We start from the raw sequence: 16,777 nt of genomic DNA, 5'->3' as shown, positions 1-16,777 counted from the left end.
GCATTAGTAGGAACAAGGGAGTGGAAATAGCTAATTCCTATGATCTATCTATCATATCTAAGATTGTCTGAGACCTAGTCCTCAATAAGCCAGTAGCTTGATAACCTACCCTCAGAGTGCGCTGTAGTTCCTGAATCTGAAGCTGCTGCTCTAGCATCCTCTGCTCCTGAAGTCTGTGTTGCTCCTCGGCAGTTTTCAGAAACTTGTAGCTCGCATCCACTTCCAGCTCCTGTGAGACAACCACAAACACCAATCAAGTTCTTCTGCAGCTATACATTTGTGATACAGTACACAATTACTAAATTATGTTCTTCTTGTTTCTGCTGCATCTGAGAGAGTACTAATGCCCCATTAATTGACAGGTACATCTTTTTAAAAACACTAAGCTTATATCTAATTAATCAGGCATGCCATGTTGGGCATATATCTAGGCTGTCTGTTAAGGACAATGTTAAAGCCCTCTTTAATGAGCTGTGCACTTACTGTACTGGAAAATGAAAGGAAAGGAATATTTGTGTAATTATACCTCAGCATATTATTAAACTAAGGCTGTTTGGTCTCTAGCATATGGTTACTTCAACACTTGGTCGAGAAAGAGAGAGATAACATGATGCCCCTACATAAGCTATTCCAAATAAAAAGCAGCAAAGGATCTGTTAATATGCACTTTCTTACTGACAGGACAGTACATACCACAGCATTTATGTGCCAGTAGGGCACTGGTTGAAACAAGAGAAAAACCTGAGTCCACTGATGACAACCAATTCTATGACCAATCACATCTCATGTAAGCACTCTACTACTAGGCTACATCCCACCCCATAGTCTGGATTGGAGATGTGAACAGAATATAAAGACATCATTTACCAGCCCTAAACCGGACACTGAGGACGGGTTCTTAATGGACAAAAACAACCTGTCTAGTGTAAAACAGAGACACAGACACTAATTGTCACAGGCATCATCTGGTCGAACTGTCATACAATCATTAATAAAGTTAATATTTTGGGTGCAAATTGTACTAATGTCCATTAATCGACTATTTCAACTATAGAAAAGTATTTACAACAGACATTTATGTCATACCAGTTCTTGTATTCTTTCCAGTAAGTGGCTCGTTTCTCTGGACTTTTCTGCAAATATTTCTTCATCACTTTTTAAGTCTTCCTTGCACTAGAGTTAAAAAATTACATGAATTAATGCTATTTTCTTAAAATGGGAAATGAAATGAATATTTAAACAGTTCATATATTTAATCATTATTTTAATTTATTTTTTGCCAAGTAGTGTAAATGAAGAACAGCATCAATAATCTTACTTGTAAAGCCCTTGGTGGGAAAACCTGTGTTTTAAATTATAAATATATAGAATATTAATTTATCAATTAAACTGTATGAGCTAACATTAAAAATATATTTTACCTTAAATTTAATTGATATTATCACTTCTAATGCATTAACATTAAATATAAAAAAATAAAAAATTATTTTAGGACATACTTTTTTAAGTTCTGATGTCAAGGTGGTTATTGTCTGATTATCCAAACTTTCTCTTGTAAGTGATCGTGGTACTTTGTTCTTCAGCTGAAAAACACAATTTTGTGCAAGATCAAGGAAAATCATGCTGGGATAAATATTAAGAAAGCTGTTTATATGTAATAACGAACCTTTTTTGTTAATGGAAATTCTGACAGTAAGTCATTAAAAAACAACAACATACCATTTGTTAAAACTTTTACTTTGAAATGAAAACTGTTAACTATGGTGAACTTGTTACTAAGAGCACATTATTATATAACAACCACAGGAAAAAAAATTCAGAAACATGTCACCAACACAGCCATATTTATCAGCTTCCTTGGATTGTGATTACAGACTATTTTTGATTGCAGATACAATATTAAATATATAAAATCTGGTTCTATTTGTAAATAAATCATGAATAACAAATACTAAATATGCTTCATGTTAGCATACACTTTACAAATCAGGGAAAAAAACAATAATGATTATTAAACTCAGAATCTTACCTCTTCCATGAGATCCAGCCAATCTTTTAGCCGTATGTCTAGACTCTTGGACAGAATGTTTCTGTCTTGAATGTCCAGCAACTGTCTGTAGGCTTCCTCCGATACCATTCGGTAATGAGAACATTCAGTCTGCAACCTAATTAAAAAAAATAAGACATGGCAGTGCTTGGACAGGCCAAACTAAATAAAACTGAAGATGGATGAATGGGTGGGTAGATGAATATGGATGGATAGATGGATGGATAAATGGGTGGGTGGGTGGATGAATATGGATGGATGAATGGGTGGATGAATATGGATGGATGGATGAATGGGTGGATGAATATGGATGGATGGATGGATAAATGGGTGGGTGGATGAATATGGATGGATAGATGGATGAATATGGATGGATGGATGAATGGGTGGGTGGATGAATATGGATGGATGGTTGGATATGGATGGATAGATGGATATTGATAGATGGATATGGATGGATGGATGAGCATTTTTGTGGGCTCAAAATTAATGAAATATTGAATAAATGAAGAAAGGAAAATCTAAGAAGAAAGAATAGAAAGGAAGGAAAGAGAGGTTTAACCCCAGCATAAAAGAAAGTATCAGCCATGTTTTGTGAATCTCGATAGAATGGATGGATAACCTTAAGGTTATATTCCCCTAATTATTCAGTGGGAATATTAAACAATTATTATAGTGCCCAGCGCAGCATGCTTGAACTTTAATTGAATATAAGTTAAAAAAAATCCAGTTTAATTGGAATAAATTAAATTAATAAACACAAGAAAAGAAAAGGGATGTTAACTCACTTGATGACTTGATCTTCCAGCTCCCTGATGCTGTCTGCGTCTTGCTGGGCTTTTTCTATGTTAATATCGCCCCCTATAACACTGAGCACTGACGTCCTCTGTCGTGCTAGCTCTTCACGCAAGGCCTAACATAGTCAACCAACAACACAATAAGCACCTTCAATTTTTTTAATTCAGAACATATTTCGCAATCCACAGTAAAACAATTTACAGAATATAATACATAAATAAATATTTTAAAATTAATGATTTCAAAACTGAATTTAGTGTAGAAATTTTTAAGGATATAATTTATTTTCTTTATGAATATGATGTCTTAATATCTATAAAAAGTACAATGTAATGTAATTAAACAATAAAGCTACTTTCAAATATTCGATAGAAATACCTTAATTTCACTCTGCATTTCTTCAAATCGAATAGACTGGATGTCACGGTTTACTATTGGCTTATTCTTGATGTTCTTTGCCTAAATATAAATATACAATATGACCAAAGTTAAATACAAAACGATATGAAAATATAGTTACACAGAGTAGAAGTGCACTGCAATTTCAAGCTACAATAAGAAACTATACAATATCAGAGGCATATTTCAACATAACATATAACATGGTGTAAAGTTTACAAAAATATATTGCATAAATGAACAAAATTGGTATCAATCCATGAACTTGAGTAACACAGCTGATTAGCATATGTATATTAGTTTAGTTAACTTCTAAAGAATCGCATACCACTACTTTTAGACTGAGAATTGATAAAAATGTGCTTTGTTAATCATCAAAATACATACCTCTGTCTTCAATTAAAAGCAAAAATCTCAAATTTGGTTGCCAGTATACAAAATTAATTTAAAGGTACAATAAATGACATACTAAACATTGCAAAAGTGAATGCCATGTAGCAAAACATCACTCACCCTGTTTGCGTATTTCAGGGCATTTAGAGTCTCATCAAAGTTAACAGATGCAGGACTAATACAGCAAACCATCAATGTCTTGGCATTGCCACCAAGAGAATCCTGCAATCAATAAAAAGAAATATGACAATTAGTTCACAATATTTTCATTTAGTACATTTAAATAATATGCATGGACTGTAAATAGTTCAATCAGAAAAAGAATACTTGCTATCATATAACATAAAATGTTCCTCCATTCATAGAAAATACAATCACCATTGGATCAAATCAGTGAAAGAAAGAAGAAAGAAGTATAATTTTTCACTTGTCCACCAGTCACGTACATCTAGAAATCTACTTGCCTGCCAATATTTGCACATGTCCAAATAAGTGGTTTGTTTTATTCAAGTATAAGGACGGTGTTTTTAAATTGCTCAAAATGAAACTGCATTCAACATTTTTACTAGACAATCACACAGCTACATTTTACTTGTCTGAGCAGATTTTCACCTGTCATAACAAACAGACAAGTGCTTATTTTGAACATTGAATAATGCATTCATAAGATACACAGGGAAGCTAAAACCATAATGCCCACAACTGCCACTCTGATGTAATATGGTGATATATTTTCACTATTAGATGATGTCAATTCACCACATCAAATATCAAACAAAAATGTCACATTAACAAACAGATAGATAGACAGAACAAGAACAAAAATAATATGAACATAGTAAAACACACACACGTTTGCCAGTTAATTAGTTTTATGTCTATCTGAAAGCACAGTACAGGTATGGCTCTTACCTTTAGTAGCCTGGTAATCTTCGAGTCTCTGTACGGAATGTGAGTGGCTTTTTTCTTAGGATCACCCAAAGCACTAATTACATTACCCAGGGAAAGTAGGCCAGTATTAATATGAATAGATTCTGAAAAACAAAATGATCATAATTAATATATGCAAAGCAACTATTTTCATGAGAAAACTAGCCTTTGAAATTCACAATGGCTATCAGCAGTAATGATGCCAAAAGTTGTTGCCTATTTAGCATTATGGGGAATTTACTTTGTTATTATCTTATTGTACATTGCTGTCACAAGATGATCTGAATATCAAGGACTTGGAAACTGATGGCAACCCATTTGAAGGAACAGATGATGATGATGATGTTTCTTTAATGCACACTATTTAACCAGTAATCATCAGGCATCCAAAATTGGGACACTTAATTTTCAGAAAAAAAGAAACTGACTGCATTGAATATATTACAGTCTTAGATGTACAAGTTGTAGAAAACGGGTTGTTGGGGGGTGGGGAGGACAAGATCCAATCCAAACATTGTATTCAGGGTGGAGGTAGCCATTCATCAAATATGAATTAAAATCTATATTTCTAGTATGTCATATATTGACAATTAGGTTAAATTTTTGTTTGATTTTAGTGCATATTGTATGGTTGGCTAATCATAATCAAACTATCTAATACACTGAATGTTGAAGGTCATGTTACATATCATCCCCCACCTTCTACACCAAGTTTGTATACTCTTATCCTTTAATCTGATGATTTCCACAGTACACAGATCCAAGTTCCCCAAACTGCTAGACTGGTGTACTATATTGAGATGCCACGTTAGTTTGTTTAACATAAACCTTTTAGCAAATAAACTCACAGAAGCAGAATCCGTATTACGAGTATAGTATATTTTGTAGTTGGTAGTAACAGTGTTAATACCTGACATACAAGTATTCTACTTACTCTGTACATTTTATCTCACAACACTGACCTTTGAACCTATCTCCCACATTCCCGGTCCTGTGAGCTCGCTCTGACCCCGCAAGGTCTACAAAGTGGAACTTTCCTGACATTGTGTGCGTAATTGGTACTGAAAAATACAGAAATAACAAGTAAACAGAATGGAGAAAACTTGTACCATTTTCTCTTTTAAAAATACTTAACCTGACCTCAAATATTGGCATATTCCCCTAGGGATATCAGTCTGGCCCGAACATCCCAACAGCCAATGGGATACTTAAAATCTTCCAATGAGTCCTCTACTTCCTATTACACCACGTTTCCTGATAAATCCCATAGACATTCTCTTCTTTTTGGTACCGTATAAAATAATTGTTAAGTCTTTAAAGTGTAGTAAATTCACTCAACTTTAATCAAATCAGGACTATTAACCTAGATTCATTTGGTTAGTACAATAAAATGTTTCATGATGCCTCATCATGTTTATCAGTCACCATTAAATGTCCGACATATTATGGTAAATGAGACACACAATTTTTAAAGTGAGAGCTGCTGTCCATTTGTTTCACAGTTGCAGGTCCAATAGTTGCACTTTCCTAAATATATAACATGGTACACTCCACTTGATATTATCAAGTGATATTTTGTTCAAATACGATGTAAACGGAGTGGATTCTATAATAGTTTGCATATCAAACAGTGCCCTACTAGTTACAAGACTTAGTATAGGATGGAAATATTTTATTTAAGGATGCACTCAACACATTTTATTTACGGTTATATGGCATCGGACATATGGTGAAGGACCACACAGATATTTAGCAGGCATGTGATTTGGTATTATTAAAAAAAGCTGAAAATGTTCTATCATACAAAAGTGCAGCGATTTCTTTGACTGGTCATCAGTCTTATATTGCTGTACACCGTCTACAGGTAAGCAAACAGTGATTAAGAAAATGGTTTAGTGGAAGTGCAATAATAAAAAAAAACTGAAAATAAAGGGAAATAAGATTTTTTTTTTTTTATGAAAACATTTTCACAGATTTATTTTATGATAGAAGATTTTATTTTAAAAGCGGATTCCACTAAAAGGCGGAAGAATCACATGCTTGATTTAGGGAGGAAACCCGCTGTCGCCACTTCATGGGCTACTCTTTTCGAGTAGCAGCAAGGGATCTTTTATATACACCATCCCATAGACAGGATAGCACAAACCATGGCCTTTGATGTACCAGTCGTGGTGCACTGGCTGGAGCGAAAAATCGCCCAATGATCCCACCAACGGGGATCGATCCCAAACCGACTGCACATCAAGCGAGCGCTTTACCACTGGCCTACATCTCGCCCCGACTTAGTATAGGATGCAATAAAACACTACCATTACTTATCCAATACCTTCTTCCAAAAAATCACCAGCGCTATCTGAATCTATCTGGGATTTTCTGTCATCACTTTCAGACCACTTTTGATCTACAAAAGAAAGATTTGTTAGATTTTTGAAAAAAACATACATAAAACAGTTTTTAAAAAGTATGATTAATATGATACTGATTATTATGAAAAATGCAATTTCCCCTCCTCAGCATTTTAAAGGGACATTCCTGAGTTTGCTGCATTGTAAGATGTTTCCGACTAATAAAATATTTCTACGATTAAACTTACATATTAAATATATTTTCTTGCTTAGAATATCAGTGTCTGTATTATCAATGTGTTTCTGGTGGCCTTAATATTTGTAAGAAGCCCAAACTGGATTGTGTCTTGAAATAATTTTGTAGGTACGGCAAAAAAAGAAATTGGGAAATATATGCAATTTAACCTAATACAAATATTAGAACGATCAGAAACACGTTTAATATACACCCACTAATATATTATGCAGAAATATATATTTGATATCTAAATACAATCGTTAAAATTTCTCTTTTAGTCGATAACATCTTAAAAATTGCAGCAAACTCAGGAATGTCTCTTTAAGGAAAAAAATGTTTTAACGATGTACTCAACACATTTTAATTAGGTTATATGGTGTCAGACATATGACTAAGAACCATACAGATAATAAGAGAGGAAACCCACTGCTGCCATACCATAGGCTACTCTTTTCAATTAACAGCAAGGGATCTTTTATATACAAAATCCCATAGACAGCATACTACTTAACACAGCCTTTGTTACACAAGCTGTGAAGCATTGGCTGGAATAAGAAACAAGCCAATGTGCCTACCGATGGGAATCAATCCTAATACACTGTGCTGCATCAGGCAAGTGCTTTACCACTGGGATACATCAAGTGTGATTTTTTATGCTCTTGGGTTTTAAAAAAATTTATATGAAAGTCTGATTACTGATGAGATAATGATTGACATTTTCAGTGTTATTATAGATAACATTCAAAATAAATACAGCGAAACCTCTCAAGACCGGACCCTCTGTAAACCAGAATTCCCTCAAAACCGGACATTTTACAGAGTCCCTTTTTAAAAACCAGGACAGAACCTAACCTCACTAAACTGGATCCCTCTTAAAAGCGGACATTTGTCTTGGTGACAAGGGTGTCCAGTTTAAGGGGTTTCACTGTACTAATACAATAAGACAAACCGATAACGACAGTGAAAACGGAATGCGATCGACTGGAATGTTCATTCATCTGCGTGGAGCCAGTGTGGCGTGCCATTGACCCAGACTGCAGGAGGGACACGACTTCATCCAGGGTCTCACACTCAATCTCTCGAGCCCCAACAATGACTGGAAACAAACATGTTAACAAATTATCAATTCTTGTTACTAATGTTTAGTTACAATCACAAATAGCTAGCAACACATATGTCCGTAAACAGATCCGTTTATCGGATCCGTATGTCGCCTGTGTAAAACGGATCTGACAAACTGTGACGCATATATCCGAAATGTTCTTAAAACCTAGGATTACGGAGGACAACTCTCAAGATTCCCACACAAACACCAATTATGTTCTAAACCACAGGAATACATAAAACATGCAAGTATATAAAGTAATCCAGTCTGATAAGGTTTCATGTTTGACCTCAGGTCAGAGAATCTCACACGGTGCTAATTGTGCATCTTCAAAGTTAATTGATAACAATTCCCCAGCTATTGTTAATCAGAGCCCCAAGACTAGAATACTACACTTTCCCAATACATATATGATGTCATAATATAGGAATCCTTGCTCCGTTAACGGTACCTAAACAGAGCATTTTCTAACATTGTCCAAAAAGTGCAATAATCAGATCCGATAAATAAACGTTACAGACATATATGTCGGTCTTCATTAGAAACCACTGACTCAAAATAATTTATCGGATGTGTTTTACGAACAATAAATGGATGCGATAAACAGATCGTTAATGAATATATGTGTCATTAGCTTAAGATGTCATCTCTTCGTAACGCAGACTTAAAATACATCAAAATACAAAGATTTTCTATCATAATCATGGAAGTAAGTGATCTACTCAATAACAGCAAACAGATATTAAGGTGTTTAGTTAAGTTATTATTCTATGCATTTAACACCATCAGGAGGCAGAATTTAGCTTAGTCAGTTCAGTCTCAAGATCGAATCACCTTAGTGGATCCATTAAACTGATTGGGTTTTTCTCGTTCCAACCAGTACACCACAACTGGTCAAAGGTTGTGGTATGTGCTTTCCTGTCTGTGGGACATATAAAAGATTCCTTGCTACATTAGGAAAACTGTTGTGGGTTTCCTCTGATGACTAGTCAGAATTATCAAATGTCTGACATCAAAAAGCCGATGATTCATAAATCAATATGCTCTAGTGGTGTTGTTAATTAAAACAAACTTTGACATCATCTTTTTGTTGATTGTCTGTTTGTTTTGTTTAATGACAATACTAGAGAACATTGATTTATTAATCATCGGCTATTGGATGTCAAACATATGGTCATTTTTGACAGTCATAGAGATGAAACCCGCTACATTTTTCCATTAGTAGCAAGGGATCTTTTATATGCACCATCCCACAGACAGGATAGCACATACCAAGGCCTTTGATATACCAGTTGTGGTGCACTGGCTCGAGCGAGAAATAGCCCAATAGGCCCACCGACGAGGATCAATCCTAGACCGACTGTGCATCAAGCGAGCATTTTCCCAACTGGGCTACGTTCCACCCTCTTTTTGTTGAAGTTAATAAGCTACTCAGCTGACATCTTCATTGTATATAAGCACACAAATAAGTATAAATGAAATTAAATAAAACTAGAGTAAGTAAATAACAATATGGTTTACCTGTGTTTCCTTGGTCATCCTCTCGGACATGAAGGTCTTTGTTAGATGTCTCCAGGTCGAGCAGATCCCGTAGTTCTTCCTTGTAGATCTCTATGTATGACACCTTCACTAGGTACTCTATCTGGTCATTGGCCTTCATATAGGAAGGAAGGAACTGTTTTATTTAACGACGCACTCAACACATTTTATTACGGTTATATGGCGTCAGACATATGGTTAAGGACCACACAGATATTGAGAGGAAGCCCGCTGTCGCCACTTCATGGGCTACTCTTTTCGATAAGCAGCCAGGTATCTTTTTTATGCACCATCCCACAGACAGGGTAGTACATACTACGGCCTATGATATACCAGTCGTGGTGCACCGGCTGGGACAAGAAATAGCCCAATGGGCCTACCGACAGGGATTGATCCCACACCAACCGCGCATCGAGTGAGCGCTGTACCACTGGGCTACGTCCCGGCCCCCTTCATATAGGAATCAAAAATAAAGGTATAAGTGCATGTCAGTATAATATTACCTTAGTTCTCAATGAACCATAACCCACATTTATCTCAATAATTAACTTTTTTGTTGTACTGCTGTGCATGCTCAGAGAAATAAAATGCTGCATGCAGACAATATGAACAGGTTACATCAATCAATTAAAACTGGTCCACAAGTTTAGGAACAAAACTGATCAAAACTTCGTTTCATCAACTTCTGGAATAACATCAACAGTATGTGCAAAAAAACACAAATATTGGCATATGCTAATAAAATGGAAATATTCCAATCATTTCTTTCTTAAGTGGTCAAATATTCTTGTCCTTACATCAACTATTTAACATTTAACATTTTATGTATGCATCAATTTTATATTAAAAAAACCCGGAACAGGTTGTTTCTTTCATGTGTTAACACATCACACGTACCTTCATCATGATAAACATCTGAGTGAGTGCTCTGGGAATAACTCCAACTTCCTCATCTGGGATGGCAGAAAGATTGCAGCCGCCAATGGTATATGTTTTACCAGACCCCTAAAATATAAAGCACTCAAGTAGGTAACATGTTTGCAAAACTGCTAAAATATAAAGTAATCTGTACTAGCTAAAATTATACATTTAATTTATTAAAATATGTGTTCAGTAAACCGACCTTCACCCACAAACATACAGCTACATGCACAGGGCTTCTAGAATTTTTATGAAATCCACTAGTCATGGGATCAGTGATTTTGAATATTTACTAGCCACGATTAAACATTCACTAGCCCTACTTTACTTTAAGTTAATACAATTTTACCAATAGTAATAATGTCACCTAAAGAGGGAGATAGAGCTTAAAAACACTAAGATTAGGGGATGGGGGTGGGGGGGGGGGGGGGGGGGGGGGGCAGGATATTCCTATTTACAATATAGACTTAAATGCAACATTAGACAACTTTTTTTTCATAAGCCATCGGGCATGGGAATAGTAGTTGTTTACATTGAATATCACTGGGAGTGGGGCTACCATAATCTAGCTCTAATGCAACAACGTTGTTTCACCCATTTGCAAATTGCTGCAATTTCAAGGCCAGGGTTAGCTCTGCCACATGACAAATTTGCCAATTGTGAATTTTAAACAGAACTTACACATTTTATTTTAACTTGGTGAAATAATATCATGCTATGATTGCTATTTGGTTGGAAAATAAAGGTGGATTTCTGCCATTTGTTAAATTTAAAAGATAATTTGGCCAAATATTCTGCACATCCAGGCCCTGCAAGCATAACACCCATTCTATTTTTCAGCTATGTTACATACTATTTTGTAACCCCGTGCAAAAATCTATCAGCTCCAGATATTACATTTAGAAATTTCTGAGAGGAAATATGCCAAAGCGTGAAATCTTAACTTTATTATGCTGACAGTATTATAAGTGGTTATCTACAGAAAGATCAATGCTGGTCAGAAATTTAAAAATGCTGGTTAAGCTTGAGCAGTGCTGACCATCATCGACAGAATCCTACAAAGAATGCTCTCAAAAATGGTGAAAATGCCCCAGAATTGTTTAGTCTACCATGCCTTGCCAAGTTTTTACGGAAAACACTGATGACTTTCAATCAAAGTCAGATATTGCATAGTATTCATACAAGGCAGTAAGTCATAACAAGACAAATTACTGCTAAATTTAGTTTTCATAAGAGCTTACTGTTTGTCCATATGCAAACACTGTAGCATTGTATCCTTCAAAAATACTTTTCACCAGTGGTTCAACGCATGTCTGGTAAACCTCCACCTGAAAGTGTATACAATATATAATTACAAAGACATTATAACAATCTAGTTAAAACAAACATTAAATTTTACAACACATGTCCACATTTACTGCATTGAATATACTGAAATCTTTACTTATTTAATTAGAAGAAATGCTATCATTGTCAAAACTACTTAATACATAGAAATCAATAGGTTAAATAATTTGATGATATATTACTTGTGAGGACTTTGCAGACAGGACATTGTCAAATGTGAAGCCACGATCCTTGCCAACAATCAGCTGGTTAGTGTTGGGAATGACCCGCACACACATCTGTTCCCCACCAAGTCGTTCTTTTGGCAAGAGGGGCCGAACCTAAGAACAATTAATCCTTGTATAATTTACAATAATAATAATATTTACAAATTTATTACTTTTTATCAGAAAAACCTGTAATATAAACAGCTCATCTTGGTTTTGTTAATTGATACATGTAACAACAAATGTTCACATATAAAACTTAAAAGATGCAATTTGTATACCTTTATTTACATGTCTATAACAATGACTGCACATTCTTTCAAAACAAACACTGATTTGTTAAAAACAAAAATGTTTTAGCATGTTTGATATTACCTTTCAGTTTTGTGTTTTAATGTAACAACTGAAATACCTGACATTTCAACAACAACAACAAAAGCCACAATTTTCAAAAACAATTATGCCATTACAAATAAATTAATTATTATGGTATTGGTAAGTAACAATGTTAACTATAGCTACAAGTACATGTATTTACTATGTATGGGATGTCCAGACAAGGCTAAAACAATGTTAACTATAGCTACAAGTACATGTATTTACTATGTATGGGATGTCCAGACAAGGCTAAAACAATGTTATAACAGGTATAAAGACTCACCCTGACTGCCACTCTTACATTGACCTCTGCCATGATAGCCCATCAAACAATAATTGTCATCAAAGGGTGTAGTCTAAAAACAAACACTCATCTGTAACAGAGTAATTTAAACATTATAAGCATAGAAAAAGTGCACATACACTGTATCTCATGAAGGCTAAAACAAGTTTAGAAAGGACAGAATTACTCATATTCATGACAGCAACAAATGAATGTAACAAATGAAGATGAACTGAAATGTAAATGTATATATTTTCTTTTGGCACTATCAGATGTGCCAAAGTAATTTTCATTCTTTTCTGACACTTACATGTACAATATCAACCACATTTTAACACACTGAACAAACTCTGTATTAAAGGTCTAGATCTGGTTTTGTTTTAATTTTTTACTATTAATTTAAAAATATTTCTGAAATGTTTGTTATCATAGCAATGTTCGACAAATGTTTGAGAAAGCTAGTCACTATAGTCATCACAAAAGCTTTGGGTAGTGCTCTATGTATAACAGTAATTAATACAGTTGATAATTTCTAATAGCCCAGACCAAAAATTAACTAGCTGATCAGGGATTTATCATGGCGTTCTGTGGGTCTGAACATAGGCCCCTTCCCAAAAGAAAGTGACACTGAAAATTTCCAATTTCTGCACTAAACATTCACCAAATTATCTATTGGAACTTCAAAAAATTGCAGAAAAATAGTTATTTTCCAAGAAAATGTTAACCATTACATGAAATTATTTCGCCAAATTAAAATAAAATTCACCAATAAAATGTACAATTGGCAAGTTTGGCAAGTGCCCGAGGGGATGCGGTGAACTCGTATGGAAACTAACTCGTATGAATGGAAAACGAACTCGTATGGAAAAAATAACAATTTGCGTGTCAACCGCAGTTTGTGCGTCAACGGCAATCACCTATAATCAAAACATGCATGTCATTAGACTTATTCCCTGCGACAGAAACCGTAAACAATGCATGCATGTTTTGCGTTTCTCACTAGCCCAAACTTAAAAACCACTAGCCACGGACGTTGGGCTAGCGGATTTGTCGAACTCTGCATAAAAACTACACACAAGTTGCTATACAGTATTGGATATATCAGTTTGTAATTTCCATACGAGTTCACTGCCTTTTCCCCCATATGAGTTTGTCTTCCATATGAGTTCACTTGTGGATTTCCGTACGAGTTCACCGCAAGCCGTGCCCGAGCTAGCTCTGCTAAAAGAAAGATCATCAAGTACTGTAAAGTTCTGTATTAAGAGCTCTTCAACAAGTAATATATACAAAATCTGGCAGTTTTATATCTCTCTCCGAACATTTCATTAGCACTCAGAGTCCTTCCCTCTACAATTAGGCAATGTTCATAAATGCCCCACCCCCCAAATTTCCCTATCATGACATTGATAATTGATGTCATTTTAAAAAAGTTACCAATATTATTAGAATTTCTTTTTGAATTTATTTTGGTTTCTTTTGGAAATAAATAGTAGCTAGAAAACCAGTATTTTACTTTATAAACAAAAATTATAAAACTGTTTTTCAAAATGTTAAGCAAATTACATCATGACACATGGTGACATGGCAAGCAGTTCAAGCACTCTCAAACCTCCCTATAATTATAAATATCCTGAAAACGTTTCCCAAAGCATACAATGATAACCTCTTCAGCAAGTCTTACTTAGTCCACCCATTCGGCCCTAGTGCATTATGTAACTGCTGAACGAACACTAATAATTATCATGTCTGGTTGACACAACAGAATGGCAGTCCAGCCCATTTTCCCCACACCACTGTCACTAGCCCGAGTACTCTGACTGTAAGAGAGCTAGACGGACATTTGGACATAAACACGCTCTCATTACAGTCAGAGACCAACCTATGTCTTTTTGGGGCAATTCCTGACTACCAAACGGTAGGCAACGAGTCCCGCTCTAATACCACAACAATCCTATGTTTGACGTCAAATACCTTTACATCAATCATTTTCGAGTTAAGTGATACAAAAAAATCCACATATTAATCACTAATACACATGTATACTATAGAAAGAAACCCGACAGCACCCACATTCAGCTATGCTTCGTGACACTCCGTCGCAACAATTACAAAGCTCGGCGATCTATTTCGAGACTGGGCGATTCCGCCTTGTGCAGCAGTTACAGGGGTCATCTCATAAGAGGAGGCAGTACGTAGCACATACTTTTGCCGCATCCTGTCGATAACACTCCAAATGTATCCTTCAAAATCAAAATGGAATCAATAATGTGTAATTGTTTTGGTTTAATGACGTAATGAAATCCAAATTCATCCAAAACGGCATTAGCCAACTCTTCCATGTTGTAACTTCGCTTGATATGAGACGGCCCCTGTAACTGCTGCACAAGGCGGAATCGCCCAGTGCGCGATCACATGGTCTACGTCTCGAAATAGATCGCCGAGCTTTGCAATTGTTGCGACGGAGTGTCACGAAGCGTAGCTGAATGTGGGTGCTGTCGGGTTTCTTTCTGTAGTAAGTGTATTAGTGATTAATATGTGGATTTTTTTGTATCACTTAACTCGAAAATGATTGATGTAAAGGTATTTGACATCAAACATAGGATTGTTGTGGTATTAGAGCTGGACTCGTTGCCTACCGTTTGGTAGTCAGGAATTGCCCAAAAAAGACATAGGTTGGTCTCTGACTGTAATGAGAGCGTGTTTATGTCCAAATGTCCGTCTAGCTCTCTTACTCGGGCTACACTGTCACCAGTCAGACTCAGTGGTTCTGTGGAAATTCAAGGAAGAATGAAAAAAACATAATACAAATATAACGGAAAGTGATAAATAATAAGCATATAATGCTAAATGTTTCCTACAAAATAAGAGTAAAAGAATGACACTAAAATAACTTGGATGAAACCACAAATAATGCCATGAAACGGTCGTAATTAATGTAAACAAGAGAACCTGAGGCCATTTGCAAAACAAAAATGCATATTAAACAAAGCTATGCTTAGTTTTATCTGAATGTTTTGGTGATTTAAAACAAATAATATATTAAATAAAAAATATGAAATAAATTATTGTACATATTTTAGGGATTTTGTCTCTACAACTTGCAACTTTAAGTTTTACTTAATCAAATATTTAATAATCCTACTAAACAGTGGCTGAAATCGTTTACATAAGGTTCCCCAACATTAAATCAAATTCCATTGCCAATAAAGTTAACATTTTCCGGACGCGCGTGTGCGAGAAGGGAGGAGGATTGGGGTCGAACCGTCGTTCCCAAAGAGATTGTTTTACAATTAATGTATTTTTCGGGGGAGTATGGCCAGATCACCAAAAAAACTTCGCTCGCCACTGACTAGACCCTCCACCCTGCACATTCTTCTGTACCTACGTAACCTAGTCAGTTACCGAATTCATAAGTAAAATGTGTTGTACTATACATTTAATTTACCTTAAACAAAATGTGAGCACATGACATAAATTTATGATCTAAAGACTGTTATGGTTTAAACAATACAAAGAAATTTTGGGGTATGGCGCTATGGAATTGAATGCAACCACACGTAGTCCTACAGTGAACAAGGGCACTCGATGCGCGGTCGGTCTGGGATTGATCCCCGTCGGTGGGTCCATTGGGCTATTTCTCGTGCTCCACGACTGGTATATCAAAGGCTGTGGTATGTACTACCCTGTCTGTGGGATGGTGCATATAAAAGATCCCTTGCTGCTAATCGAAAAGAGTAGCCCACGAAGTGGCAACAGCGGGTTTCCTATTTCAATATCTGTGTGGTCCTTAACCATATGTCTGACGCCATATAACCGTAAATAAAATGTGTTGAATGCGTCGTTAAATA

General features: G+C 35.5%; 1 protein-coding gene across 1 annotated transcript in view; it reads right to left on the bottom strand.

The window, feature by feature from the left end:
• LOC121381208 (kinesin-like protein KIF27) overlaps nucleotides 1-13,371 on the bottom strand; it is a 40,872-nt gene extending 27,501 nt beyond the window's left edge. Inside the window, exons 1-16 of the mRNA XM_041510406.1 lie at nucleotides 12,930-13,371; nucleotides 12,245-12,382; nucleotides 11,957-12,043; nucleotides 10,692-10,799; nucleotides 9,777-9,909; nucleotides 8,100-8,246; nucleotides 6,894-6,968; nucleotides 5,530-5,628; nucleotides 4,550-4,671; nucleotides 3,758-3,859; nucleotides 3,224-3,304; nucleotides 2,836-2,960; nucleotides 2,030-2,165; nucleotides 1,500-1,583; nucleotides 1,087-1,173; nucleotides 110-229 (exon numbers count right to left, since the gene is read on the bottom strand). Of these exons, the coding sequence (XP_041366340.1) occupies nucleotides 110-229; nucleotides 1,087-1,173; nucleotides 1,500-1,583; nucleotides 2,030-2,165; nucleotides 2,836-2,960; nucleotides 3,224-3,304; nucleotides 3,758-3,859; nucleotides 4,550-4,671; nucleotides 5,530-5,628; nucleotides 6,894-6,968; nucleotides 8,100-8,246; nucleotides 9,777-9,909; nucleotides 10,692-10,799; nucleotides 11,957-12,043; nucleotides 12,245-12,382; nucleotides 12,930-12,962 (1,677 nt within the window). The 5' untranslated portion in view covers nucleotides 12,963-13,371. The remainder of the gene's footprint in view (nucleotides 1-109; nucleotides 230-1,086; nucleotides 1,174-1,499; nucleotides 1,584-2,029; nucleotides 2,166-2,835; nucleotides 2,961-3,223; nucleotides 3,305-3,757; nucleotides 3,860-4,549; nucleotides 4,672-5,529; nucleotides 5,629-6,893; nucleotides 6,969-8,099; nucleotides 8,247-9,776; nucleotides 9,910-10,691; nucleotides 10,800-11,956; nucleotides 12,044-12,244; nucleotides 12,383-12,929) is intronic.
• Nucleotides 13,372-16,777: the final 3,406 nt, after the last annotated feature.

This window comes from Gigantopelta aegis, chromosome 9 (assembly GCF_016097555.1).
Source record: "Gigantopelta aegis isolate Gae_Host chromosome 9, Gae_host_genome, whole genome shotgun sequence".
NCBI classification, from domain to species: Eukaryota; Metazoa; Mollusca; class Gastropoda; order Neomphalida; family Peltospiridae; genus Gigantopelta; species Gigantopelta aegis.
The sequence above is the reverse complement of the archived record's forward strand: the minus strand, read 5'-3'. Positions and strand labels throughout refer to the sequence as shown.